Here is a 27,377-nt window from a genome sequence, read left to right as displayed (position 1 = left end):
TAACAGCTCAGAACATTGAACATTGTTGACATTTGAAAGGCATAGAGGATTACTAAAGATTTTTGGGGTGTTTCCTGTGCCACAGGTCTGGGGAATGGGGAAAAAATCCTTTAAGGAGACAAAGGAATTCGCTTAGGTTATCACTCATTCTTACCATGCCAGTGAATGACACTTAATTGTTTCAAGTCATTTCAAAAGAGCTATCAATGAGCCTCATGGAAAGAAGAGTTTGACTATTTTCCATATGTTGCTCACTACAAACCTCCTTGGATGGATGGATGGATGGATGGATGGATGGATGGATGGATGGATGGATGATTGGGTGGATGGAAGGAAGGATAGACAGGTAGATGTGTGGGTGGATGGAATCATAAATGAATAGGTGGGAAGGAGGGAGAGGCTAAGGGAGAGAAAGCTAAATGTCTCTTTTCTGCTCCTAGCCTCAATGTTATCTTTATTTCATGTTTTTAATTTCTCTAGCCAATTTCCACCGCAAAGCATCAGTGATTATGGTAGACGAGCTGCTGTCAGCCTACCCTCACCAGCTTTCTTTCTCTGAGGCTGGACTTCGAATAATGATCACCAGCCACTTTCCCCCCAAGACCCGACTCTCCATGGCCAGCCGCATGTTGATCAATGAGGTACCTGGAAAAGCACACTCTATTTGCCACTGTATAGGAGTGGGAGACTTTGGGAAGGGGGAAAAGTTTCTTGGTCTGAGAACAGAAATACCAAACTCAATATTTAACATCCCTTAGCTATTTCCCAGAATCTTTGCTCATGGGGCCAGCTGTGCATCCTTGTTCTTGTTCTTCCCTCGATATGTCAACAGACGTGATCAGGCTCCCAGGTATATAGAAAAACTCTATTTCCTTCTACCTACCTTTTTCTTTTCATCTTTCATTTGGGTAAAGCCCTCTGATATGAACTTGCACAGAGGTAATTGGTGAATCAAGGTTGCCTTACTTTAAAGTAATTTCATCTTGGACCTGAATTTTACTGTGTATCCCTTTTTCTGGAGTGGCAGCCTTATTGATACACTAGCCCAGACACATTTGTGTGACTTTCTCACGTATTGACCGAGGGATGCCTACAGTCCAGAGAACAAAGATAATACTGCAGCACACAGGGAATCAAGAACACTGGTAGGAAAGAAAGGTGTATCTAAACTGCATACGTAGGAAATTTCCTCTAAAGGGATTTGCAAGTTCCAGTGGGTCATGAAAAGTTAATCCTCCCTCCCAGAAGGAGGTTGTCTGAGTTCTTCTCACTTTGAGGAATCCCTAAAGACTTCACTGCAGAATCTCCTGGAAGCATCTTCTTATCAGATGCCTGAAAAAGATCCCACTAGCCAGTGTTCTAAGTGTAAGCATCTCCAGTACCTCTGACCGTGTTAAGAATGTGCCTTTCTCTTTCCAGAGACAAAGACTGATAAACAGTAGGGCCTACGCCAATGGAGAATCTGAGGTGGCCATCAAAATCCCAATTAAGCACACTGTGGAGAACGGGACAGGGCCCAGCAGTGCCCCAGACAGAGGAGTGAATGGGACTCGGAGGGATGATGTTGTTGCCGAGGCTGGTAATGAGACAGAGAATGAGAATGAGGACAATGAGAACAATGAGAATGACGAAGAGGAAGAGGAGGATGAGGATGATGATGAAGGACCATACACGCCATTCGACCTCCCCTGTAAGAGGTCCTATGTTCTAGGCTGGGGTTGGGAGCTGTTTTGAGGCCACTGAGTAGGTGTCCTTGATTTTGGTGATCTTTTTGACAATTCAGAGAACTATATATGAATATGGTAATATTTATATTATATTAACTTCTACAGTGGGCAAAACTCTGTTTTAGAGGATCCAAAGATGAACAAGATGGGAACAAATGATCACTGGTTGAAATGTGGGCCCTTTGACCAAATTTATAATTTGTTGGCCCTTTGTGAAGGAAGACCCTCTCTTAGCTGTTCCGTGGGAACTTTTGGTGCTAAGGAGGAAATGCACGTGACCTATGTTGGGAAGGCAGCTTGGTGCTCAAGGGAAGAGGTGCTTCATCCACCTTCACCCATCCCATTACATTTGGCTGGGGGAGCTGACCAGCCAAGGCCAGCCTGGGGGAAACATGCAGACTTCCCAGTTGGCCTTTGTTCTTTTGCTCACTTCGTGCCCCTTATCCCCATTCAGGTTTCTTCTCTCCCATGACCTGCTTGTTTCTAAGACAGACACCACAGGAGATACAGACCTGGGCAAAAAGCATCCTGGCCCCAGCTAAATCTCACACAGTGATGCTGGCCAAGGGAATGTTCCCTGGTATCTTGAAGGGGAGGCTCAAGACATGTGTAGCATTCAGGACCCCAGCCACCAAAGCAGTGTCCTCCCTTGACTGCTACCCAACAATGAGTTGGCCATTCCAGAGACCTTGTCTCCCCAGCCCACCCTTTAGTGGAACAGGTGGACCAAGCCCAAATAATTCTACCTATTTACTACACTGTCCAGAAGCATCCAACTGTTTCAGGAAAGAGCACCCTGGTCAAGTGTAAGAGGCTTAATTAATGTGTATGACTTCTCCAGGAGTTTAAAATTATAGGAGAACTGTGAATTCTGGGAAAGGATTGCTTGACCCACTTCAAAAGCCATTTAATGATAGGATGTGGATGTGGAGTGTCAGAGTTCTGTGTTAATTTCAGATGTCAGGCCTTTCTGTCGTGCAGGGATTAGCAAGTGAAACTAGGACCAGAACTGTTCCCGTGTCCCCTCAGGGCCCCTCAGATCTCAAAACTAACTAGAGAATATTCCCTCGGATCCTATACCCCAAATTCCCAAGCCACCCAGCCAGAGTTAAATCATTACTTGTTAGCAGCTTATCTTGATAGAAAAAAAAAAAAAAAAAGCATGCTGGCTCTTTATCCATTTTGCCATCTTTGACTCCTTTTCTTGGTGACCTTCTTCCCTATGAACCAGGACAACAAAACATTTTAAGAATTAAGCAACCAGGCCGTTTCTCCCTTATGCACTTTTGTGTTCCTTTTCTATTGCTGTATAACAAATTACCACAAATTTAGCGGCTTCAAACAACACCTGTTGATTAGCCTCCAGTTCTGTAGGTTAGAAGTCCAGCACCGCCTGGCTGGGCTTCAGAGGCTCCGAAGGCCATACTGGAGGTGTAGACAGGGCTATAGACCTTCCCAGAGGCCCCAGGGAGAATCACTCTCTAACAAAGGCAGATTATTGGCAAAATCCAGTTCCCTGTGGTTGTATTGCTGAGCCCTGTTTCCTTGCTGGCTGTCACTTGAGGGGGTTGCTCACTGCCCCAGATGGCCTGCATTCAAATCAGCAATGGCACCTCCGGTCCTTCTCACACGTCTGGTCTCTTGGACTGCCCCTTCTGCTTTTGAGGGGCTTGGACCAGGCCCACCTGCATTACCCCCCATCAGGAGACTAATTTGGCTACACAGCATAGCACAGTCACCTCCTCTTCACAGGTTCCGAGAATCAGGGCACAGACTCTTGAGGGCTTACTTCTAAAATTCTGCCTAGCCTGGCCTACGCTTTCAAGAGTTCACCATTGGCAGCCCATAACCAAGCTCCAAAAAAATGCCTATTTTGCTGAAGTGTTTCACTGATTAAAGAAGCTCTCAGGCCAGGTGAAGAGTCTATAAGGGGCCAGAATCGGCCCCCCCGAAGGCCAGAAGCCCCATGCACACCCCCCCAGGCAGACGACTAAGGACCTGTAACACCAGACAACTCATCTGGTTGCCACAACTGGGTCTTATTAGTGGGACAAACGGGTCCCTCTCAGGTCAGTTGTTTCCTTTTCCTCACCTAAATGGGATGGATGCCAGACCCAACTATGAGGTTTCCAGGTATCTTGTTTGCCTCCCTTCCTCGTCTCTGTGGTTAGTTGCAGATGAGAAGGCCTGGGGCTTCCAGCCGCATCATCTTGTCTCCTTGTGTGTGGAGACATGGTTGCAGGTGTGGGCTCAGGAACCCCACCTGAGACATCCTGTATCCTTTGGAAGCACGGGGCCTGCCACTCCTTGGGGCCTCTGCTTCATTCCAGAGCCCCAAGCTACCGAGTAAGGAAATGGAACCAACCAGCCCTGTCACCTGGGTATCCTTGATAAAATGCAAACTCTGACTCGAGAGGTCTGATGAGGGGCTCAAGATTCTGCATTTATAACAAGCCCCCAGGTGACATTGGTGCTGCTTTTGTCGGTAGGCCACACCTGAGGCAGTGAGGGGGGTAGCCCCTTGGAGTCACACCAGCAATCTTCACAGTTCTCCTGAGCTTCAGGGGAGCCTCATTCAGAGCCAGGTGCTGCCTCTGAAATGGAGGGCAAGTTTGTCCAGCTATGATCTTCTGTTCCCACCAAAGAGGCCAAACCCCTTTCCCGGACTCAGGAACTTCCATCTGAGGCTAACAGGCTGAGTGTCCAGCAGGCCCTCCCTTGGGCAGGCGGACTCCTCACAGCAGTGAGCGGGCCAGCAGAGGCCACTTGAGGAGCCAGAACTCAGTCCAGGGAGCCCCACATTCGGTTCCTCTGCCCTCAGTTCCTTTGGCCTGGAAAAGCTCTGTCCACATAATGAGATCGTTTTTCCCTCTCATGGTAATCCTGCAGGTGCATGGCTTTCTGTGTTTATGTCATTCAGCTGTAGGGCTTTCTTCTTTCCAAGACTTGACTATAGTGAGTATAAGTAACGAATAGATAACTATGTGGAAGTATGTAAATATAGGCATATAGAGGATGCATGTACACACAGACACATATATTGTGTGTGCACATAGTGCACATACATGTGCAAACTGGAATATAGGTATGTGTGCATATATGTGCAGTGTGCACATGTATGGTTGGTATATTGTATACATATACGTGTTTATTCATACAAAATATACATTTTTATGTTATGTTGTATGCTTATATGCAGATATGCCAAGAGATTAGCATATCTGTGTTTTTATATGTGCATGAAATGTACATATAGGTTAAATTCATATATATTTGTATATACATCTAGGCATAGTATATGTGTATGTACATAGATATATATATAAATTGCACATGTATTCTTATCTCTTGCATGAGGGAAGCTTTACTATTGGCTGACAGAAGTAGAAATGTTTACATATAGGGGCTCCTGGGCTCCTGGGTGGCTCAGTTGCTTAAGCATCCGCCTCTTAATTTCAACTCAGGTCATGATCTCAGGGTCGTGAGATTAAGCCCTGCATCAGGTTCCAAGCTGGGCATGGAGTCTGCTTAAGATTCTCTCCCTCTCGCTCTGTCCTTCTCCCTCCCGCCTGCTCACGTTTTCCCTCTCACTCCAAAAAAAAGAAAGAAATGTTTATATGTGTACATAGACAAACATACTTTCACAGAAAAAGACTGCAAAGAAGCATACAAAAATATGAGTATGTTTATCCTAGGTGGAATTGTTTTTTTTTTTTTCTTTTTTTCTGGATTCTCCATCCTAAAACACTACATTTTTATTGCCTGTGTGGTTAGAATAAATTGGTATATTTAATTCTATGTCCATAATAATGAGTGATGGCTTTTTCTTCCCAATAGAATTAAGCTTCTTTATTAGCTCAATAAGGGATACAACTTAAGAACAGGTCTTCTGCTTTTTAGAGCCAAGTCCCACTCAAAGGGATACTGTAATGCTCAGAGTCCCCGCTTCATGTCACTGGCTTCATCTCCCAGCTGCTGGCTGCCTTCCGAGAAATCACATAATCACTGGTACATCAGGTTCAAGCACAGGGAGTCTGATTTTCCTAACTCGCTGTTCTATCCTCAGCACCTGGAGCAGCACGTGGCACAGACTGGCAGGGGCGGCATTCAATGAATATTTGTTGAGTGAAGGAATAAACCTGCCCCTGGTGGAGCAGGGTGCTCTGTTTGGACCACATAGCAATGGAAGAAAAGATGACAAAATGTCCAGAAATACTGTTGATTCAAAGAGAAAGGAAGCCATTCTACCCCTTTATTCAGAAGTGGAAATTTAGGTCAGCTAAAATGTGCACATATATTAACATCCCTGTGCTTATATATGTATATAATATACGTAGAGGTAAATACACATGACATATGTGTGAATTATATACACCTATGCATAGTATAATTTGTGCATATATTCTTTTGTGTGTGTATATATATATATTCTTATCCCTCGCATGAAGGAAAGTCTTACTGTTGAGTAACAGAAATAGAAACATTTACATGTGCATATAGGTAAAAACACTTTTCGGGAGGAAAAAAAAGACTGAAAAGAATACCCCAAAATATAAGTATGTTCCTTTTCTGACTTCTCCTGCTCCTCATAATCACTTAAAAAGCACATTTCTGTATCAGTTGGTTTGCTCAAGGAGTTATATTTGTTACATTATGTTTAAAGGTAGCTTCCAGATGATACTGATTGAATTTCTACTGTAAGTTTGTGGTTGTTACAATGCAGCTATAACTGATAGAAAGCACATATATCATGAAGGCACATATATAAGGCCCCTCCAGGGTCAAGTCAGAATTTTCTAAAGCAGCTAAGAGGAAAATCTCAAAATCCATTGGTGCTCACATGTACTGCTTGCAGCTTTACTTAATCAATATCATTTTCTAAGCTCCTACAGTCTTAAGTTCTGATTTCTTTCCTTTTTTTTTTTTTTTAATTTTCTGGAGAATGACAAAGAGCCAGATTGCAGTTATTTCTCTTCCCATTTGAGTATCGCTTTGTAACTTTGATGGGGTGTGTATTTTAAACTGGGCCAAGTCTCTCTGTGTGAGGGCATCGGCAAGACTGGAAGGCCAGTGAGGGGATCCCCAGAGCCTCAGATGGATAAATGATATCACCACAGTCCTGGATTTAAGAGCCTGCAGAATCAGGACGCCTATGGGATCCAAGGGTCTTACTGTACTCTGGATTCTACTGCATTTGGAAGCCCCTCACAGAAAACATCTGATAGCTTTCTTGCTCTGAAATCCAGCCAGACAGTCCCAATGTTGTCATCCATCCATTCCCATCTTCATATCCGCATAGCAGCTAATTGGAAAAGTGCTGGATACTGGCATAAAATTACAAAATAAATTTCATTTAACATTTTATTAATCACTGTGCAAAGTATAATTTAAAAAATGCCTCAACTCTGGTAGGAGTATAAAATGGGACAATCATTTTGGAAAAGTGCTTGGCAGTTTCTTGCAAAGTTAAATAAACACGAACCCTGTGACTCAGCAATTCTACTCCTGGGTCTTTGCCCAAGAGAAATAAAAACATACCCACAAAACAAAGTGTACAAAAATGCTCATAGCCACTTGAGTTGTAATACCTGAAAACTGGCAAGAACTCAAATTCCCATCCACAGGAGGATGGATTAACAAATTGTGTATTCATAGGATGGAACACTACACAGCAATTAAGAAGAATGAATTCCTGACACACGCACGAATCAACCTCAAAACACATATTGACTAAAAGAAGGTGGTTGACTAAAATCACATACTGTATGATTTTCTTTATTTGAAGGTGGATAACAGGAAAAACTAACCTATGACCGTAGAGGGTGGAAGGTTGACTAGAAAGAAGCTGGGGGAACTTTCTGGAAGGCAGAGATGTTATCTCCATTGAAGCAGGGAGTATATACAATATACAATGCATATTTCTTACCAGAGGTATTAGCACTTAAGCAGGATGGTAATAAAGGGTAGAGGAGAATTGATATGTTTATGAGATCTGAGGCTACAAGGAACTCATGGCAATATAGTCACCAAAATAAGCATTTATGGGTGTCTGAGACATAGAGTTCAGGCAACACAGAGATGATAGGATCAGGTCATTACCAGCCGATCCATCACCTCATCCATGGCAGCAGGTATTTAGAGAGCCAGAAATCAATGACTAATTTGAAAATTCACATTAGCGTGAGATACAAACTCCCAAGCAACCTTGACAACCTTGAGATCTTTCAAATCCTCTTTCAAGATTTTGGTGAGTTGACAGACAATGTTGAGCAAATCCACTAGGTGGCGCTGTGACCACTGACACCTTATAATCTGCAAGATCTTTGTTATCTAACTGCGGGGAGAACAGACCCCAAAAAGACTGGTGGTCTTCCAGCTCCCCTCCCCGACCTTCACCCACACCCCACACACTCCTCTCCCTTTGTGTCTGAGAATCTTCCTCATCCTTTCCCACCTGGCCCTATGTGCCAAACCATCCTCCCAGCCCTGCACTCAGAAGTGACTCCTCTGTCATTTGGGTGCCTAGCTAGCAGGTGAGCAGTGGATAATTGTTTTTATCCTGCCTGATTTTGTACACCAGGTTTTGTCGCTGGTGGAAAACTATTTGTGTCCTTTATGAAAAGAACAACATAATAAGGCTTATTTCACAGGTCATCAATTAGGATACAAATGTCTAGGGAAAATAGCATGGAGGGCTGGTAAAACAGAGAAATAAACTCACTAAATTTTTTTGCCTTTCCTATTTTCCCAGCTGGAAAACTGGAAACAGTGAAGTGGGTGTTCACCTGGCCACTGAGTTTTGTCTTATACTTCACTGTACCCAACTGCAACAAGCCCCGCTGGGAAAAATGGTTTATGGTGACATTTGCTTCTTCCACATTATGGATAGCAGCTTTCTCCTACATGATGGTGTGGATGGTGAGTGTATTGAGGACCCCATGGCATTGCTAGATCTCTTTAGAGAGAAAAAATGCACTCAATCGGAGGGGAATAGCAAGTGTGGTTTCAGCCCTGTAACTGTCAGTCAGCTATTGCCTCAATAAGCAGCATACCAAACAACCCTTAAACTCAGTGCTTTTGAATCACAAGAAGTTCTGCTCACATATCTGCAGGTTGAGTGTGGTTCGATGAATCTTAGCCAGCACTGACTGAGCAGTTCTGCTTTAGGCCACAGCATGGTTGTGTTTGATTCAGGCCGTGGGTGGGTTTCATGTCTACTCCATATGTTGGCTCATTGTCCGTGGACCTGTGGCTACCTGGGTAATGCTCTTCTCATGGCAGATTGTTTGAATGCCAGAGGGCCAGTGGAAACATTGCCTTGGCCTGTGGCTTTTGCTCACTCTCAGTGGTGGAGAAACTATACTCCACCTGCTCTAGTGAGAAGAATAGCAGAGCCACAAGGCAAAGAGCATGAAGGAAAGACATGAGGAATTGGGGAGTCATAATCCCAGCTGTCATAGCCACTTCCTCTAACTGAGTCACAGTTTTGTCAACCAGAAAATAAGGCCCTTGGACCAGGTGACCATCAAGGATCTCTTCTGAAGCTAAAACAAGGATTCAAGGGCTGGCATTGATTGTGGAGTTATGGCTCAAAACAGCCTCTGCCTGAAAGCCAGTTTAGGAAACACAACCCTCCAGAATTCATTGCCCATTTCTGACTTTTCTTTTGAACTAGGGAGCAAACCTAGTCCAGTGCAGCACGGCAGCCATCCATCTTGGGTTTCCCAGGACCATCCTAAGTTCAGATATTCTGTCCTCAAATCACCTTTTCCCAGGAACTGTTTCTTCTCTCTCAAGCTTCCTGCCTCACCTGAAAGGAACACGTATAAATGCCAATCTCTGGTTGGAAAACATGGATTCCATAATTGCACCCTGGTCCCCTGACCTGCAGTCCCAGTCTGCTCCACTCAATGTTCTTTGCCATCTACACTGATATGGAGAGCAGACATTTCCCCCTGGGCAGACCACTCAGACTGCAGCCTTCTGTTCTTCTTGGGCAGAGGATCCACTGGCAGGTAGAGCTGGCATCAACCCCCAGCTCACTACCTCTTCCTGCTTCTTCCAGGTCACAATCATTGGATACACACTGGGGATTCCTGATGTCATCATGGGGATCACTTTCCTGGCAGCTGGAACCAGTGTGCCCGATTGCATGGCCAGCCTCATTGTGGCCCGACAAGGTGGGATCTCCAGTTAGATGGGGGTGGGGATAGGGAAGAAAGGGGTCTCCTCTGGGTAGGGGGAGCTTTAGGGGATCCACATGGCAATTATCAAGGGTGATGGGTGACTTCAGTGCACTGTTGGTTAAAAAGCTAACTGGAATCAAAAGAACAGAGGAAGAAGATCTACCGTTAAGAAAGGCAGAGATGGGGACACCTGGGTGGCTCAGTGGTTGAGCGTCTGCCTTTGGGTGTGACCCTGATCTGGGGATCAAGTCCCACATCGGGCTCCCCACAGGGAGCCTGCTTCTCCCTCTGCCTATGTCTCTGCCTCTCTCTGTGTGTCTTCATGAATAAATCAATAAAATTTAAAAAAAAGAAAGAAAGGCAGACATTTCTAGGTAGCATGCAAAGCCCCATTTGGAGCTTGTGTTACCATCCTTCTATTATTAAAAATAGTCGTAAATGTAAAGATAGCTAACCTTTGCTGAGTGCCACACATCAAACAAAGCAGCTTAGGGACGTTATCTTATTTAAACAACTCTACAGGGTAGAGAAAATCAGACCCCATTTGATGGATGAGGAAACCAAAACTTAGAGAAGGCAGACTCCTATGGTCTACCCAGCTGCAGGACCCTGGCAGTGGTGGTTGCCACAGGTCAGTCCTCAGTGTATGGCAGAGCCTCCCCTCCTTCAAAACCAAGCTCACAGATGGATGCCCCTTCCAGATGGCCATGCCCTTCGCCGGCACCCATTCTAATTTATGTGACTGATTTGTGCTAGATTGCATTTGTTTTCAACAAACACAGTGTGCAGCTACAACACTTAGCACAGTGTCCCCTAGAAGTCCTCACAAAATTCCACTGCTTACATTATTTTTCTTAATAGTGCTCAACTACTTAGAAAAAGAATTAAAGACAGTGTAGAGCAGTTGGGAGATGGTACTAACATATGAGTTGGTGAGCTCATGAGAGGCTTAATAGCACTGTCGAGTTTGTCCTTTCTATAAGGATGCTTCAGAATTTGGGGAACTATATTTGGCTTTTGCAAACATTCACATTTAGCTAATGATCATGTTGAAAGGTCAACAGTTCAGTGGAAGGTGCATTTCATTCTATTCTGACCTGTTCTATTCCATCCCTTTCTACTGAAAATACATATTCTATTGAAAATAAGGGTGGTAGCCTGGGAGGGAACCATCTAGCAAATGAGCTAGCAAACCTGCTGCTAAGTCTCTGGCTGTCAGATCAAGGGTTAAGAGAGTCCTTTTGGAAGGCCCCTGTACTAGCCTCAGATCCCCTCTTCACTTAAGTGACCTCTTTTCTTTGCAGGCATGGGAGACATGGCTGTGTCCAACTCTATTGGGAGCAATGTGTTTGATATCCTCATTGGCCTTGGTCTCCCATGGGCCCTACAGACCCTGGCTGTGGACTATGGATCCTACGTGAGTTGGTTTTGCCTGTGATTCCTCTTCAAGTCTTGGGCTTTGGGGACACTGTTTTCAGGGCAAAGGTGATGTGGAAATACTAATTGTTGAGAGATAAACTCTTCCTCATTGAAGACCTTCCAAAATCAGGCTTGTGGGGAAATTCAGGCCTTGAAAACAGGATTGGCAAACTTATTCTGTGAAGGGCCAGATAGTAACACTTTGGGCTTTGTGGGCCAAATGGTCTCTGTCACAACTATCCACCTCTGTTGCCCTAGCTGTAGACAATGTGTAAATGAGCGAGTGTGGCTGTTTCAATGCAACTTTCTGTACAGAAACTGAAATTTGAATTCTTTATGATTTTTACATGTCACGATCTGTGATATAGGATTCTTTTCATTCTTCTTAACCATTGCAAAATAGAAAAATCATTTTTAACTCATAGATGATGCAAAAATAGGAGGCTGGCCACATTTGGCCTATGGACCATCATCTGCCACCCCCTGTCTGGTGTGTTTGCTTTGTGGGCAAAATAATTTCATTCATGAAGGAAGGGACAAAAAATGCAAAATGCCCTTCCTCCCTCCCAGAGATCTGATGACAGTCAGACCCCGAGATGATGGGCTCCATGCTGTTTCTCGAGGCTAAGCTGATTGTGATTTCAGATATATGTGTAGGTGAGTGACACAGTGGGTACGGCCCTCTTTCCCAATTTGTTAAAATATTCCCCTTCTGCTGATGGCAATTCTGTCCAAGACACTGTCTGAGGACTGACTGAGGAAGACGCTGCAATTCAAGATTTTTGCACAGGAAGACACAGGAAGAAAAGAATAATGTGCTCCAGAGTTTTTACACCCAGCCCAGTGCTGGTTCTCTAAATGTGCTACTGAGCATTACCTAGGTCTATCTACACAATTTGTTGTTAAGTAATTGTGTATCCTGAAGAAAATATGATGGCCTATTTTATCAGATGATGGTTGTCCTCCAAGCTCCTTGGTGAATGGCTGTTTCAACTAGGGAAGGTCCAGCCAGATGCAATGAAATTGAAATCCATGCAGAAAGTCCACGTGTTTTTGGTTCATCTGAAGTTACCTCTTGGCTGAGAAATTTCACCAGAGGGTGAAGATCAACACAAGGAGATGGAAAGAAGCAGAATGTGTTCTAAGGAGTGGAGATCTCTCTCCTCTGTTGTCAGTGACATTGGGGAATACCATGGTGAGAAAGACCACATTCCCTTGGGGGAAGGCTTCTCTCAGGAGAGAACTATGACATGAAATCTGAATGAGTAGAGAGAACAGCCATGGGGAAATTGGGGCAGCATGGAGCATTCCAGGCAAAAAGAACAGCAAGTGGAAAGGCTTTAAGGCAGAGATGCAATTGGCATGTTGGAGAGACAAAAGCAAATCCAGTGTAAATGGAATAGAGTGACCCTGGGGGAGGGTCCCCATGCTTTGAGAGGCAGTTGGGAGACTAGGCAGGGTCAGATCATGTGAGTGCTCATCAGACAATAAACAAATAATGATATCCAAACTTCCATGACAATACAATATTGATTTAGAAAATGATGTCTTTGATGACTTTTATGAGAGATTCAGCAGCATGAGTTTTAATCCTGGGCCCTAAGCCCAGGGATAAGGACCACTTAGCCTTGCCTATTTGTAATGTCAACAGATTCCCACCAGAAAGGCCAGTTCTTCAATAGCCCCAACAGTGCACCCTAAACATTACACCTCCAGACTACTCTCTGTCTTAGACATTGCGTAAAGCCAAGCCAGTGCCCCTCAGAGTCACTGTGCCTGAATCTCCTGATCTTTCCCCTCCTACTAAAGACTACTCTGCCTCAGATGCACACATCCCAACCTCTTCCCATTGGAAATTATGTCCCTTCTTCCAGGTGTGTCTCATTCAGAATTCCTTTCTGGACCCTCCCCACCACCACCACCAATGGCATCTCTCTCCACAGCCCTTGTTTCTATTTCACTCACAGCCCTTGTCCTAAATCTTGAACTTGCTTCATGTTTTTAAGTGATGCATGTAAAATAGACACTGAAGAAATGTCCTCCAAGTTGACCACTGAAAGGACATCATCCGCTGGGTGGTCACAGGGTTCCAGATAATCTTCCTAAGATTTTATGAGTGACATTGTTGTCCATCAGGCAATTATGAAGGGACACACATCAACCAAGTTCACAAGAGTTTGATGTATATGCTAGAATGTAAACAGATGGTAGTAAGATATACAAGTGCCAGATAGGAAGCTCCAGGACACTTGTTTAACTGTGCATCAAGGACAGAGAGGACATGCAAGTGTCAGTGGGCACTAGCAGACTCTAAAGTCTAGGGTGTCAGGTTGAGAGTGGAAGCCCAACAGGAGGATTTGCTGGATAAAACCAGAGCTGCTGAGTTGCTTTATCTGAGACATCCACCCATATCATAGGGTTTTTCTCTCTGCCACAACAACCATCCTGGAGCACATTGACCAATCCTGCCTCTTTGAACTCCTTTTTCTGGGCCATGTGTGGACTCTCCCAGTTAACACACTATTCCTGTACTTAAGGTGAGGACAGTATTATCTATTATACTGAATATCTCTCATTAAAGTCACTCTTCCTTAAAATACAAGTTCACCTTGATTCTGTCTTGCCATTCCTCACATCATCTCTCAGGTTTTTCTACAGTCAAATCATCTTAACTTGACTTTGTTATTCCTTTTTTCTGATTAGAAAAATAGCACATGGTCTTCATCAAAAATTAGAGAAACTCTAATTATAGAATACTCTGGAGCAGTGCCTGCCCAATAGAACTTTCTATAATGATGGAAGTGTTCTATATTGTACTGTCATATAGAGTAGCCAAAAGCTCCATGAGACTATTTAATAACTTAAAATGTGGCTGGTTCAAGTGAAGACCTGGATTTTTTATTTTAATTTGATTCTAATTAATTTCAATTTAGGTAGCCACATGTGGCTGTGGCCACCCATGCGACTCTGTGGGGTCAGAGGATGCAATAAAAATTATGCACAGTTCAGTCTATAAATATCAATTGTTAATATGTCAGCATATTTTTCTTTCCACTTTGGTTTACATAGCTGAGACTTCGCTGTACAATTGTGTGCATTGCTTTTTTTTTCACTCCTTAATATAGCAAACATGTTTTTCTTAAAATCTTACTAGAAACATCATCTTTAAAGGCAACCTCATATTCTTATTACACTAAAATTTACGTAACCATGATGCTGCTGTTAGATACATATTGCTTCAAGATTTTCATGGTTATAAATAATGATACAATACACATCTTTGTACATTGATCTTATAGATTTTAGAGATATATAAAAATTGTACATAAAACTGTATTAGCATTTGAGGTTATTTTCCCAGGGCTAGAGTTGTTATATAGAATATAAGCACTTTAAAGCTCTTTACACATGCCTAATTATTTTTCCAAATGACAGTATTCCTTACATTTTAATTTGTCTTTACTTCGTTCCTGAGATTCAGAGGACAGCTTCATGGCAATCTTCTATTCTTTTTTTTTTTTTTTAAACACGTGCTTTACCTCGACATTCTGACCGCAAGAAGCTCCATGAGGGTAAGCTTCCCCATGGCACATAGTATGGGGCATGTACATACTTGAACTATGAAAAAAGTGTTGAATCAACTTACCTTCCTTTGGAAATACTAGTCATTGGTTAGTCATACTCAGGCTTGGGTGTATCCCTCCCTCCACAGGCTCAAGCTTTGCTCTATGAAATATTCTGTCTCCCACTTCACGGTCCACCTTTAGATTCCATCTTCATTGGCACCCCTGACTCTGCCTGTCTTCTGTGCCCCTTAACCCAAATCAGAGCACTGGGTGTGGATCTGCTGGAGAACTCAACAGATCCTGGTGTTCCTCTATTTCATTTCCCCACTTATCTCTTATTAAAGTTATGAATTTCAACTACTTTTTGTTGCCTCTGGTGAAGAGACTAGCAGGCAGCAAAAAGATGGAAAGAAACTGTGCTCTAAATATACTAGAAATTTGATCCATAAATAATAGACTTTTACCACATGGACTCTCTCTAGTGGGGAAATGCACAGACAGGGACAGGGGATGTACATCCTTCCTGTGTTCCTAAGACCCATTGTGTTTATTTTTTCTTTACTGTGGTTACAAGGCACCTCATCTAAGGTGAAATCAAAACCTTTCCAAATAAAAACAGCAACTCAAAACTCATTTTAGAAGCAAACCAGTTCCTCCCCTCCAGCTTTGAAATCTCCCTGACCGAACATGGATATCAGACCTAAAATTTCAATTCAGCAAAGCACATTGTCTGCCATAAATGAGTCCCAATGATCTGCCCTCTTTTCCTGTCCTTCTGACATTCTCCCAACACTCTTCAGAGTGCAGAAAATTAAGCATAATTCTCATTCAGTAACACCCACAGCCATGAAAACATATGCTTTTCAGGTCCCAGACTTAGTGACAGGGTGAAATCATGGAGACAAAAATTCAGGCCCTATTAGATGTTTGGCCCAAATTCACGTTTTCCATCTGTAGATGACATAACTGGGTCACTTTGGTCATTCTGCTGGGATTGTGCAAGGAGCACATCTAATTCTGTGGTTTAAGATTGCCTTTAACTGAAGTGGAGGGGAAAATACAGGACAAGAAACAGGCTACTTCTGTGCCAACAGCCATGACACACAAGAGAGTGCTCCTGGGGGAACTTTTGGTCAAGAGACTGGAGAAAGACATGTTGTTGCATTTTCATCCAAATGTTGCTACTTCTGTACTCAGTTCCAGAGGGGTATTCATTTTATTCCCAGAATACAAACGTCCAATGCAGGCCTCTCTTTTGAAAGCAGAAATTCAGTAATGTAATCTATAAACAGTTCATGAACCCCAGGGAAATCAAGATTTTTTAATATATATATATGGTGTGAGGTAGGGGTCCAGCTTCATTCTTTTGAATGTGGACATACAGTTGTTTCAGAACCATGTGTGGAAAAGATTTCATTTTGAACTTTTAAAATTCAAAGGAAATTTTTTGTTAACCTATTTTTTAATTTATTTTTTAAATTTGAATATAGTTGACACACAATATTACATTAGTTTCAGGAGTACAACTTAGCGTTTTGACAAGTTTATACATTATGCTTTGTTCAACACAAATATAGCTACCGTCTGTCCCATTACATCACTATTACAGTATCATTTACTGTATTCCTTATACTCTTTTATTCCCATGGCTTACTCATTTCATAACTGGAGGCCTATATCTCCCATTCCCCTTCACCCATTTTGCCTAGCATCCCACTTTCCTCCCCTCTAGCAATCACCAGTTTCTTCTCTGTATTTATAAGTCTGATTCTGCTTTTTGTTGCTTATTCCTTTATGAGATTCCATTTATGAGTGGAATCATAAGAGTATTTGTCTTTCTCAGTCTGACTTATTTAACTTATCCTAATAACCTCTAAGTCCATCCATGTTGTCAGGCATGACCCGATCCTTTGTTATGGCAGTATAATATTCCACTATATCTTCCTTATCAATTCATCTATTAATGAACACTTAGGTTCCTTCCGGGTCTTAGCTATTGTAAATAATTCTGCAACAAACATAGAATGCATATATCTTTTTGAGTTAATGTTTTTGTTTTTTCTGGGTAAATATCCAGTAGTGGAATTACTGAATCATGTGGTATTTCTACTTTTAATTTTTTGAGGAACCCTCCCCATAATGTTTTCCATGGTAGCCACACCAATTTACATTCTCACCAACAATGCACAAGGATTCCTTTTTCTCTACATATTTGCAAATACTTGTTAATCTTTGTATTTTAGATTTTAGCCATTCTGACACAGGAGAAGTGATATCTCATTGTGGTTTTGATTTGCATTTCCCCAATAACAAGTGATTTTAGACATATATCTTTTCATGTGTCTGTTGGCCATCTGTATGTCTTCTTTAGAAAGATGTCTACTTGTTTTTTAGTAATATTCACAACTTAGGAGATATTAAGAAGCCCATGATGTATTTAGCTTAAAGCTATGTGGTCTAGAATCCTATATTTTATAAGTAGTAAAATCTTAACTTAAGGAAAATTTTTGAGCCTGGGTCAAAAAAAAAAGTAAATGGTCAAAAAGCAGGGAAGTACAGCCAGGTGAGCTGATTTAGGGAGGGACAGAGTAATAAAACCAGCCTCAGATCCTAGCAGCATTCTTTAAAATGCTACATTTTTTTTGTATTTTAGTCAGATAGTTTGATCTCTTTGGTTGGGAGGGCATTCAACAAAGAGGAAATCCCATAGGCAAGAGAATATTTCAAGTCCTGACCACATGCCTAGCTCTCTAGCCCTTCCATGTGCTGCCCAAATACAGCCTCACACTGCACATTACAGCATCTGTTCTCCATGTCCCTGTTGATCCATTCTCTTTCCTACATTGTCTGTTATGTACCCACATCATCTACTTGCTATTAGAATGTAGGGCCATATCCATTTTGTGTTTGCCATTCACACTGCACACTTTGCCATCTTGCACATAGCAGGACATTTTACTTGTTTAAATAGAAAATAAATCTTGGGCAGCCTGGGTGGCTCAGCGGTTTAGCGCCGCCTTCAGCCCAGGGTGTGATCCTGGAGACCCGGGATCTAGTCCCATGTCGGGCTCCCTGCATGGAGCCTGCTTCTCCCTCTGCCTGTGTCTCTGTCTATCTCTCTCTTTGTGTGTGTCTCATAAATAAATAAATAAAATCTTAGAAAGAAAAAGAAGAAAGAAAGAAAGAAAAAGAAAGAAAGAAAGAAAGAAAGAAAGAAAGAAAGAAAGAAAGAAAGAAAGAAAACAAATCTTATTTCCTCAAAAGTAGGGGCAAAGCAACTCCTTGTGCATCAATAACTTCTGAGATAAATAAATAAATACACACATACATACATACGTACATACATACAAACTTCTGAGAGCTTTGCCATATTTCAGCTCAGGTAAAAAGAATTTATATTTGTAGTGGTGATTCTGAGTCATCAAGAAAAAGTTGGGAAATATTCTCATCAAAAACAATTAAGTTGCTGTCCTATAGAGAAATGGACTTTAATTTTCTGAGAGACTTTACTTGTAAAGACTATATCTTTGCTAGTAATGGTAGACCAAAGTAGTGACCTAGGATTTGGCCCAATCAATCTCTGTCTTTTGGTTTTCCTGGAAACTAGGGGTCCCAGAAAATGGCCATCTGGAACCAGATCACCTCACAGAAGGGATAAAGGGGCTGCTACGAGAGGCTTCTTTTGTCTGCTCCAGCTCACCTTTAGGTGTCAGCTTGGATGTCTAATGTGATCTCCCAAGCTTGGATCAGATGTCGTTCCTGTATTTTTGAGCAGCTCCCATCAAAGCTTACCTTTGCTCCTTTGCCTGAGTCTCCCCCAGATAGGTGATCTCCCTAAGGGCAAGAACTATTCTCATCCTATGCATTTATTGTTTCCTCTATGCCTGGTAGTGCCTGGAACTTAGAACATGCTCAACAAGTATTTGTTGGATGGATGGATGCATGCATGGATAGATGCACCGATGATCCTAAATTTCCCACCGTGGGTAGAAAACATGTGAATAGAACAAAATGAAAGGAAAAGGATGACCTGATAAAAGAGCAGAAGGGAAGATAACAGCAATAAGAATAGCTTAGGGGCGCTTGGGTGGCTCAATCAGTTAAATGTCTCTTGGTTTCAGCTCAGGTCATGATCTCTGGGTTGTGAGATAGAGCTTCATATCAGGCTCTGCACTCAGGGTGGAGTCTGCCTGAGATTCCCTCTCCCTCTGCACCTCCCCCTACTTACGCACTCACTCTCTCAAATAAGTAAATCTTAAAAAAAAAAAAAAAAAAAGGAATAGCTTGATATTCATTGAGTACCTATGTGCTCAATGCACTCTAGGGGCACTCTAGGGACACCATGCCTGCATGGCTTCATCTAGTCCTGACAACAACTAAGTAAGGCAAGGATTATTTCTTCAATCAACACTGTTGTTTGTGCAGCTGCTAAATGTGTCAAGAACTTGGAGAGGTGCTAAGAACACAGAATTACAAGATAGAGGAGACTCTCCCCCTTAGAATATGCACCGGGGTGAGGGGGAAGTCAGACAGTTCATGAGTGACAAGTACATGAATGTGCTAACTTGGGGGAGCAAAAGCCTCATGAAGACAATGATGTGATAGGGTGAGTGGCACACATCACTGGATTCATTGGACAGGGAGGTGGGATCTTTGCTGAAGAGCAAATGATTAGAAAGAGGGCAGGAGGAGCATTCTAGAAAGAAGGGACTACAAGTGCCAAGGCACTGAAACATGCTGTGTCTGAGAATAGAAGGGAAGGAAGCCAGGCAATAGAAATGCAGGAGTGAGGTGGGCAGGAGTCATGGGTTTCACTCTTTGAGCATTGCTATCCCAAGTCCTCTTCTGCAGGTCAGAGAGGTTGTCACAGCCAGAAATAGGCAGAGAATATAGTGAGACTTTTTTTTCTTGCCACAGTAGGAAGGAGGAGACTATTGCCAAAAACAAAGAGCACCACAATGCCACCATGCATGGTTGAGGATACAGGAGCATGAGGGGCATCACTGGGATGGGATTTTAGACCAGATATATCTCTGAGTTTGAATCTCTGCTAGAAGAGAGGACAGGATCTGCTTTTAGGCTTCAGTGAGCTCTGCAGCTTTACGTAAAGAAGGACCTGGAAGGAATAAACAACTCCTGACCCCCAGATTCCTCACTGCCCAGGCCATGATGCCTTATATGTCTACAATGGATTTCTGACTAAAGATTGGAGGAAACATTTTTGATCCTTCCATGAGGATTACACATTTTTCAGTCCCTGGGTCCTACCTGGTTTTCATCAGGCCCCCCCAGCCTGGCCCCCAATGCCCAGCCACATGTGTAGGGCATCTGTGTAACCTCATGACATGATACCCAACTCACTTGGAAAAATAGTTCCAGGTACATGAAAAAGCAAACTTCAGGGTTTATTTGCCATGAGCATTTTGCCTTCCCTCTTCACCTCCAGCTTTTTCTGGGAAAGAGAGGCTTCATTTCTGTAAGGACACTCAGGGGCCTCCTTCCATTTAGCATGACAGTAATCCCATGGCATCTCTCTATATCTCTCCCATCAGAACCCAGAAGCCTGTGGGGGTTTAATAGTCTCTCCTGCCCTCACAACAGACCTGCTGACAATTCTGAAGCAATTTTTCCATCTCTACTAGTTGGAGTTTCCAAGTCATAATTATTGGGTAATTACCATCAAGACAGCTGTTTTGTGCATGGTATTAGGTTCAGGCATTTGATAGTGAGGAATAAATGCAGTTTTACAGATTTTGACATTTCTTAGCACTTGCGGTTTGCTCAGAAGCCAGCTAGCTACCTAAGTGCCTGAAATATTTTTAAAACTCAGAGTTTGGGAAATGAGCACTTCTTGTCCCATTTTGGTGATGAATGTCTGTTCCACATGCTCTAGCAGAACTAAGAAAGTCACCAGGCAAGCTCCAGGAAGCCAGAACAAAACTCAGATCTCTAAGCTAAGCCTTAGAAATGCAAAGCAAATCCACAAAGTAATAGAGGGAGGAAGAGTCTATTTTTTTTCCAAGCAAGAACCCATCTAACCCCAGAATCCACAAAGAGAAAAAGAAGAGGTGATCAGAAAGATTCTTATCCTATACTTTCTGCCCAGTTCATTCTTTTTCTGATCAAACATTAACTGAATGCTTACTGTGTGCTAAACTGGTAACCACCATTGGGAATACCTCAGTGAGCAGGCCAGACACTGTCCTGTGCCCCTGGAACTGCAGCCTCTGTAAAGAGACAGTTATACAAGCAATTCCAAAACAAAGTGTGATGCATGACCTCCTAAGGGCTAGTGGTGTAGGAGTTGCATGGTATGTGGCAGGGGTTGGGGACCTCCAATGCTTGTAAGTGATGCTTATTGTGAGAACCTGAGATTATCGGGAGCCAAGCGGTAAAGAATGTAAGAGGAACAGCTTGTAGAAGATTGAGATCCAAGAAAGCTTCACACTCGGAAGGACCTGAGAATAGAACCCGGGATGGGAGTTGGGGGTATGTGGGAGCAGGAGGGATGCGGCAAAGTGGAGAGATGAGTGGCTGGGATGAAACAAGAGACAGAGAGGGACCCTGTGCTAAAGGATATGGTGAGCTAGAGCCATGGCAGTAGGAAACTGAAGGGTATGAGGGAGGGAGTGTTGTGATTATATGCACCTTTTAGAAAGAAGATTCTGACTACTATATAGAGAAGGGGTGGGAGCCAGATCAGACTGATGATAGGTAAGACTGGCTATAAGACATTTGCAGGAGAGAGAAAACATAGTGACCTGGACTAGGGTAGCTGTATAAGTTAGCTATTGCTACCATAATGTTGCATAACAAACCATCCCCAAACTCAGCAGCCTGTCATACATTAGCATGTATTTCTCATTCATGCATCTGCAAGGTGACAGGTGTTGGCTGATCTAGGTTTGGATCTAAACTTCAGACGGGACTATTCCTTGTGTCTCTCATCCTCTTTGGACCACTGACTTCCTGAGACACATTCCTTCCAGGATGAAAGGCACAAGAAGTCATGTCAATGATGGAAATACATTTCAAACCTGCATTTGTGTTAAATCCACTAATATCCCATTGGCTAAAGTAGATCACATGGCCAAACCCAAATCCAAGAGGCAGAGAAATGCTCCTGTCTACCACAAGGCTGTGGAAAGGAGGTAGACACAGAACTCTACTACAGGGGAGAGGAATTGAGATCAGTGGCCCACTCCACTTCGGTTACAGCAGTAAAGCAGAACAATAAAAGGCACCAGAAGGAACAGCAGAATAAAAATCAGCAGAACTTGGTGGTTGCTTTAGCATCAGCCCCTAAATACATGTTAAAGGGGAGATGATTTGGGACTAAGCAAGGGTCTGGTCATCCAGAGATTTTGTTGGCTGTTGTGAAAAGTTTGGATTGTGCTTTAACTGCCATTGAGGATTCAAACAAGGTAAAGGTATGATTCACTTTATGTTTTAAGATAATATTTTATACTGTGTGAAAATGCATTACGAGAAGGCAAAGAAGAGGAAGACAAGTCAGGGAGCTGGTGACAAGATGCTGGCGACATGAGATAAGGTAGTGTGAGAGTAGAAAGGGATAAAAAGAGATTTTTCAAAAGAATTGACAAGGTTTTCTGATGGATGTATGGAGGGGATGAGAAAGAAAAATTGAAAGTAATTTCTAGTGCCCTTTATGGAGATGAGGAAGACAGGTGGTGGGATGGGGAACCTATTTAGGAGGAAGTAACAAGGGGACAGATTATGTATGATATGTGTGAGGGTCATCCAAGTGGAGATGTCAGGTAGACAGTGGGATAAATGGGCCTGAGTTCAGGGCTGAGGTCTTGGCTGTAGGCATAAACTTGGAAATCAGTAGCTTTAAATGGTTTTCGAGGCATAGAGCTCATAAAGGAAGTAAAGGTAGATATAGAAGAGAGCCCAGAACTATATTCTGATGTTGGGTTGGGAAAAATAAAAACATGTAGTGAAGGAGGCTGAGGAACAGTCAACCAGAAAGTGGGGCTGTGAAGCCAGGAGAATGTTTCAAGGGTAGTGTGGCCAAGTACATCAAGGCTTTCCTGAAAGCTTTTCTTCTAAGATCAACCTTCAGCCAACCATTTCCTCCTCCAAGAAGGCTACTCCTGCCAAATTTACTCCCTCCAGAATCCCATGGGACTGTTATCACTGATGTGCAGGAGCTAGATCTCTCTCAACTAATGCTCCCCAGAACCCAGGAGAAGGCCTGGGCCTGTGTAGCATAAACCAATGAGCTAGTCAGTTCTTAAGTACTTCCACATCCTTCCTTCTCATCTTTGGCAGTAAGCTTTCCCAAATCAGGTTCCCAACATCTAGATACTGCTCCTGCTGCCAGGTCCGGCTTTCCTTTGTTCTTTCCCAACCATGAGCAGACAGTGGGGCACTGAAACCTCCTCTTACAGGCTCACCAGAAGAGATTGCATGACTCCTTGTAACCCCACCTTCAGTGAGGCCATAATGGTGGCTAACAACCAGCCAGACTGGAGCATTTGCACCATGGAAGGCAGCAAAATGCCAGAATGCCAGGGCCAAACTGTTACCACAGCATCTGGATAGGGAATCTGGGGACTGTTGGCCAACATCTTACTGAATGGTTCTTCCTGAGGTTGTCCTAGCAGAGCTCCTGGGAGCTACAGTGATGCTACCCAATCCCATTAAGGGAAATTTTGTGTTAAATTCAGGCACTGTGTCAGAAAAATGAGGTGATATTTGGGGGAAGGCAAGGTCCTTACAGATCCCCTGTGGATGGGCTTACCTGGGTTGCCTAAGGCCTGAAGCCTATTTATTTCACTACCCCAGTTTAGATCCACCCCCAAACACCATTCAATCCTGAGACAAAGATTTGAGGTGAGGCAGGTATTGAGGAGAGGTGGGACACTCCAGCGGGGAAGCGGGGAGGTGAGATGGGTAAGGAAGGCAGACAATAGCAGTCACAGTGACTAGAGTTGAGCCCATGAGGTTGAGGGGCTCTAGCAAATGGTGCACACTCCTATCTCAGAATGACCCCATCTGAGGGGCAGGGGAGCCTCGTATTTATGTATCCATCGCAAGAGTCACTGATACAGGGCAGCTTGACACTTCGGGGACAAGCTCTCCAGGCATAGACACTAGTACTCATTGTGGAGAGGTAGCTGGTCCCACGAAAATGATAAGAAGGAGTACTGGGACATGCAGTCTCAAGGGCATTTGCCACACTGACATCTGTAGTTCTTACAGCTTATTCAGGGTGACAGTTTATTCAGGATGGTTTCAGAAATGATAGGCAGGAAGGACTAGGATGCCACTTTTGAGGGCTATTAGTGGGTGAAGAGAATTCTAGCATTTTCCACGTGCCCTTCAGGGTGCAAGGAAGAGTCTAGAATTTACTGTCAGAATTCCAATTCTCAGTCTACACTAATCCCTTACCAGCTCCTTGGTTACGTGTGATATTGTGATGTATAGTAAGAAATACGTTTGATCTTCATCCCTGTTTCTAGAACAGAGCTCCTAAAATTTCTGTATTTTTCCAAAGAGCTATAGGTATCTTCTTTTATGTTAATGAGGTGACTTTTGGATCCCACCTAAGGATGGGAGCTGGTTGTCAGGAGAACCAACCATGTAATTAAAAGGCTGAAATTTCCAGTCCAAACCCTGACCTCCAGGGAGACGAGAGAGGCTGGAAGTTGAATCAGTTGCCAATAGCCAGTGAATTAATCAATTGCCTCTGCAGTGAAGCCTCCAGAGGGACAGGGTTCAGAGAGCTTCCGGATTAGTGAACATGTGGAGATTTGGGGACAGCGGTTTGCTGGGGACAGTATGGAGGCTCTGCTCCCTTTTCCAATACCTCACCCTGTACATTTCTTCCATCTGGCTACTCTTAAGTTATATCCTTATATAACATACCTGTCATCTAGTTGGTAAAATGTGTCCACTCTAACAAACTAGTCAAACCCAAGGAGGAGGTCCTTGGAATCTCCAATCTAATATTGAAAAAGACAACCAGAGCCGGGGGCATCACAATGCCGGATTTCAAGTTGTACTACAAAGCTGTGATCATCAAGACAGTGTGGTACTGGCACAAAAACAGACACATAGATCAATGGAACAGAATAGAGAACCCAGAAGTGGACCCTGAACTTTATGGTCAACTAATATTCGACAAAGGAGGAAAGACTATCCACTGGAAAAAAGTCTTTTCAATAAATGGTGCTGGGAAAATTGGACATCCACATGCAGAAGAATGAAACTAGACCACTCTCTTGCACCATACACAAAGATACACTCAAAATGGATGAAAGATCTAAATGTGAGACAAGATTCCATCAAAATCCTAGAGGAGAACACAGGCAACACCCTTTTTGAACTCGGCCACAGTAACTTCTTGCAAGATACATCTGTGAAGGCAAGGGAAACAAAAGCAAAAATGAATTATTGGGACTTAATCCAGATAAAATGCTTCTGCACAGCGAAAGAAAAAAAAAACTAAAAGACACAAATCTAAAAGACAACCTACAGAATGGGAGAAGATATTTGCAAATGACGTATCAGATAAAGGGCTAGTTTCCAAGATCTATAAAGAACTTACTAAACTCAACAGCAAAGAAACAAACATGAAATGGGCAGAAGATATGAGCAGAAATCTCACAGAGGAAGACGTAGACATGGCCAACAAGCACATGAGAAAAGGCTCCGCATCACTGGCCATCAGGGAAATACAAATCAAAACCACAGTGAGATCCCACCTCACACCAGTGAGAATGGGGAAAGTTAACAAGACAGGAAACAACAAATGTTGGAGAGGATGTGGAGAAAGGGGAGCCCTCTTGCAGTGTTGATGGGAATGTGAACTGGTGCAGCCACTCTGGAAAACTGTGTGGAGGTTCCTCAAAGAGTTAAAAATAGACCTGCCCTACGACCCAGCAATTGCACTGCTGGGGATTTACCCCAAAGATACAGATGCAGTGAAGCGCCGGGACACCTGCACCCCGATGTTTCTAGCAGCAATGTCCACAACAGCCAAACTGTGGAAGAAGCCTCAGTGTCCATCAAAAGTTGAATGGATAAAGAAGCTGTGGTCTATGTATACAATGGAATATTCCTCAGCCATTAGAAATGACAAATACCCACCATGTGCTTCAACGTGGATGGAACTGGAGGGTATTATGCTGAGTGAAGTAAGTCAATCGGAGAAGGACAAACATATGGTCTCATTCATTTGGGGAATATAAAAATTAGTGAAAGGGAATAAAGGGGAAAGGAGAGGAGATGAGCGGGAAACATCAGTGAGGGTGACGGAACATGAGAGACCCTTAACTCTGGGAAACGAACAAGGGGTAGTGGAAGGGGAGGTGGGCGGGGGGATGGGGTAACTGGGTGACGGGCACCGAGGGGGGCACTTGACGGGATGAGCACTGGGTGTTGTGCTATATGTTGGCAAATTGAACTCCAATAAAAAATATACAAAAATATATATATACAAAAAAATAAAATAATAAAATAAAATAAAATAAAATAAAATAAAATAAAATAAAATAAAATAAAATAAAATAAAATAAAACGAATCTCCAATCTATAGCTAGTCCATCAGAAGTACAGTTGACCTCTGGACCTGTATTGTCATCTGGGGTGGGGGAGGGCTGTCTTGTAGGATAGAGCCCTTCACCTATGGGATCTGATGCTGTCACTAAGTAAATAGTGTGACAGCAAAAAAAAATTTTTTTAAAAAGAGTTAAGTTGTAGGATACCCATCTGGGGTCACAGAAATGCTTGGGTGTGTGGGGAAAACCCACACCCACACATGAATGGAAATTGGTGAGCAGAGTCTTACCTTGGCCAAGTGCTGAACTCCTAGAGCATCAGTTGTGTCATCTTTGCATGAGGAAAACAAAACCCGCCCTACCTACCTCCAGAATCGCCACTAGAATTCCATGAAACCCTATATTTGTGAGAGCCTCTGGACAGGATGGGACTCATGCACCAGCTGTCATTAAAGTGCCTCTTCTCTGTAGGCTTATTCACTTTCTCTCCACATTTAATTGTTCAGGGGAAGAGATTCCCTCCCGGTGATATCTTACAACATCAAACCAAGGCTAGACACATCAATTTGGAGCCTACACCGACACAGGTGTTCCAGTTACCCAAATCTTAAAATGGAAAGTGACATGAAGCAGGTGTTCCAGGTCATACATATTTAGCAAAAATCCAGAATCTTCTTATTTTTCCTAAAAAATTGGCTGGTTGTGTGGAGCTGACCTCAGACCAGGGAAAGATTTTAAACTGTAATATGGGGGAAGTGAGAATCTTTGAAGCTGGTGATTTCTGACCCCCTAGGGTAAGATTTAGGGAACTATTTATGAACCACGTGCACACATAAAACTAGGTCTGAATGGGTGTCTGTGTGTGCATCCAGATGAAAAATATGCATGCATTGTGGGCTAAATTCCTGTTGACTTGGCAACCAGCCAGCCTTCTGTTTTCTCTGCAACAAC

General features: G+C 43.1%; 1 protein-coding gene and 1 long non-coding RNA gene across 4 annotated transcripts in view; one reads left to right on the top strand and one right to left on the bottom strand.

Moving 5' to 3' along the window:
• Nucleotides 1-27,377, top strand: part of SLC24A3 (solute carrier family 24 member 3) — a 481,958-nt gene that overhangs the window by 442,761 nt on the left and 11,820 nt on the right. For all 3 annotated transcript variants that reach the window (XM_072799866.1, XM_072799867.1, XM_072799868.1), the window contains 5 exons: nt 481-641; nt 1,420-1,690; nt 8,479-8,645; nt 9,793-9,907; nt 11,218-11,330. In XM_072799866.1, coding sequence (XP_072655967.1) covers nt 481-641; nt 1,420-1,690; nt 8,479-8,645; nt 9,793-9,907; nt 11,218-11,330 — 827 coding nt within the window. The remainder of the gene's footprint in view (nt 1-480; nt 642-1,419; nt 1,691-8,478; nt 8,646-9,792; nt 9,908-11,217; nt 11,331-27,377) is intronic.
• On the bottom strand, nt 12,891-14,090 carry LOC140618005 (uncharacterized). The gene is made up of 2 exons (XR_012018168.1): nt 13,941-14,090; nt 12,891-13,521 (listed from the first exon to the last, which is right to left on the bottom strand). It is a non-coding gene; the product is annotated as an uncharacterized lncRNA (long non-coding RNA).

The sequence above is a fragment of the Canis lupus genome, chromosome 26 (assembly GCF_048164855.1).
Source record: "Canis lupus baileyi chromosome 26, mCanLup2.hap1, whole genome shotgun sequence".
Classification (NCBI taxonomy): domain Eukaryota; kingdom Metazoa; phylum Chordata; class Mammalia; order Carnivora; family Canidae; genus Canis; species Canis lupus.
Note: the sequence above shows the minus strand (reverse complement) of the source record. Positions and strands in the feature narration are given on the sequence as shown.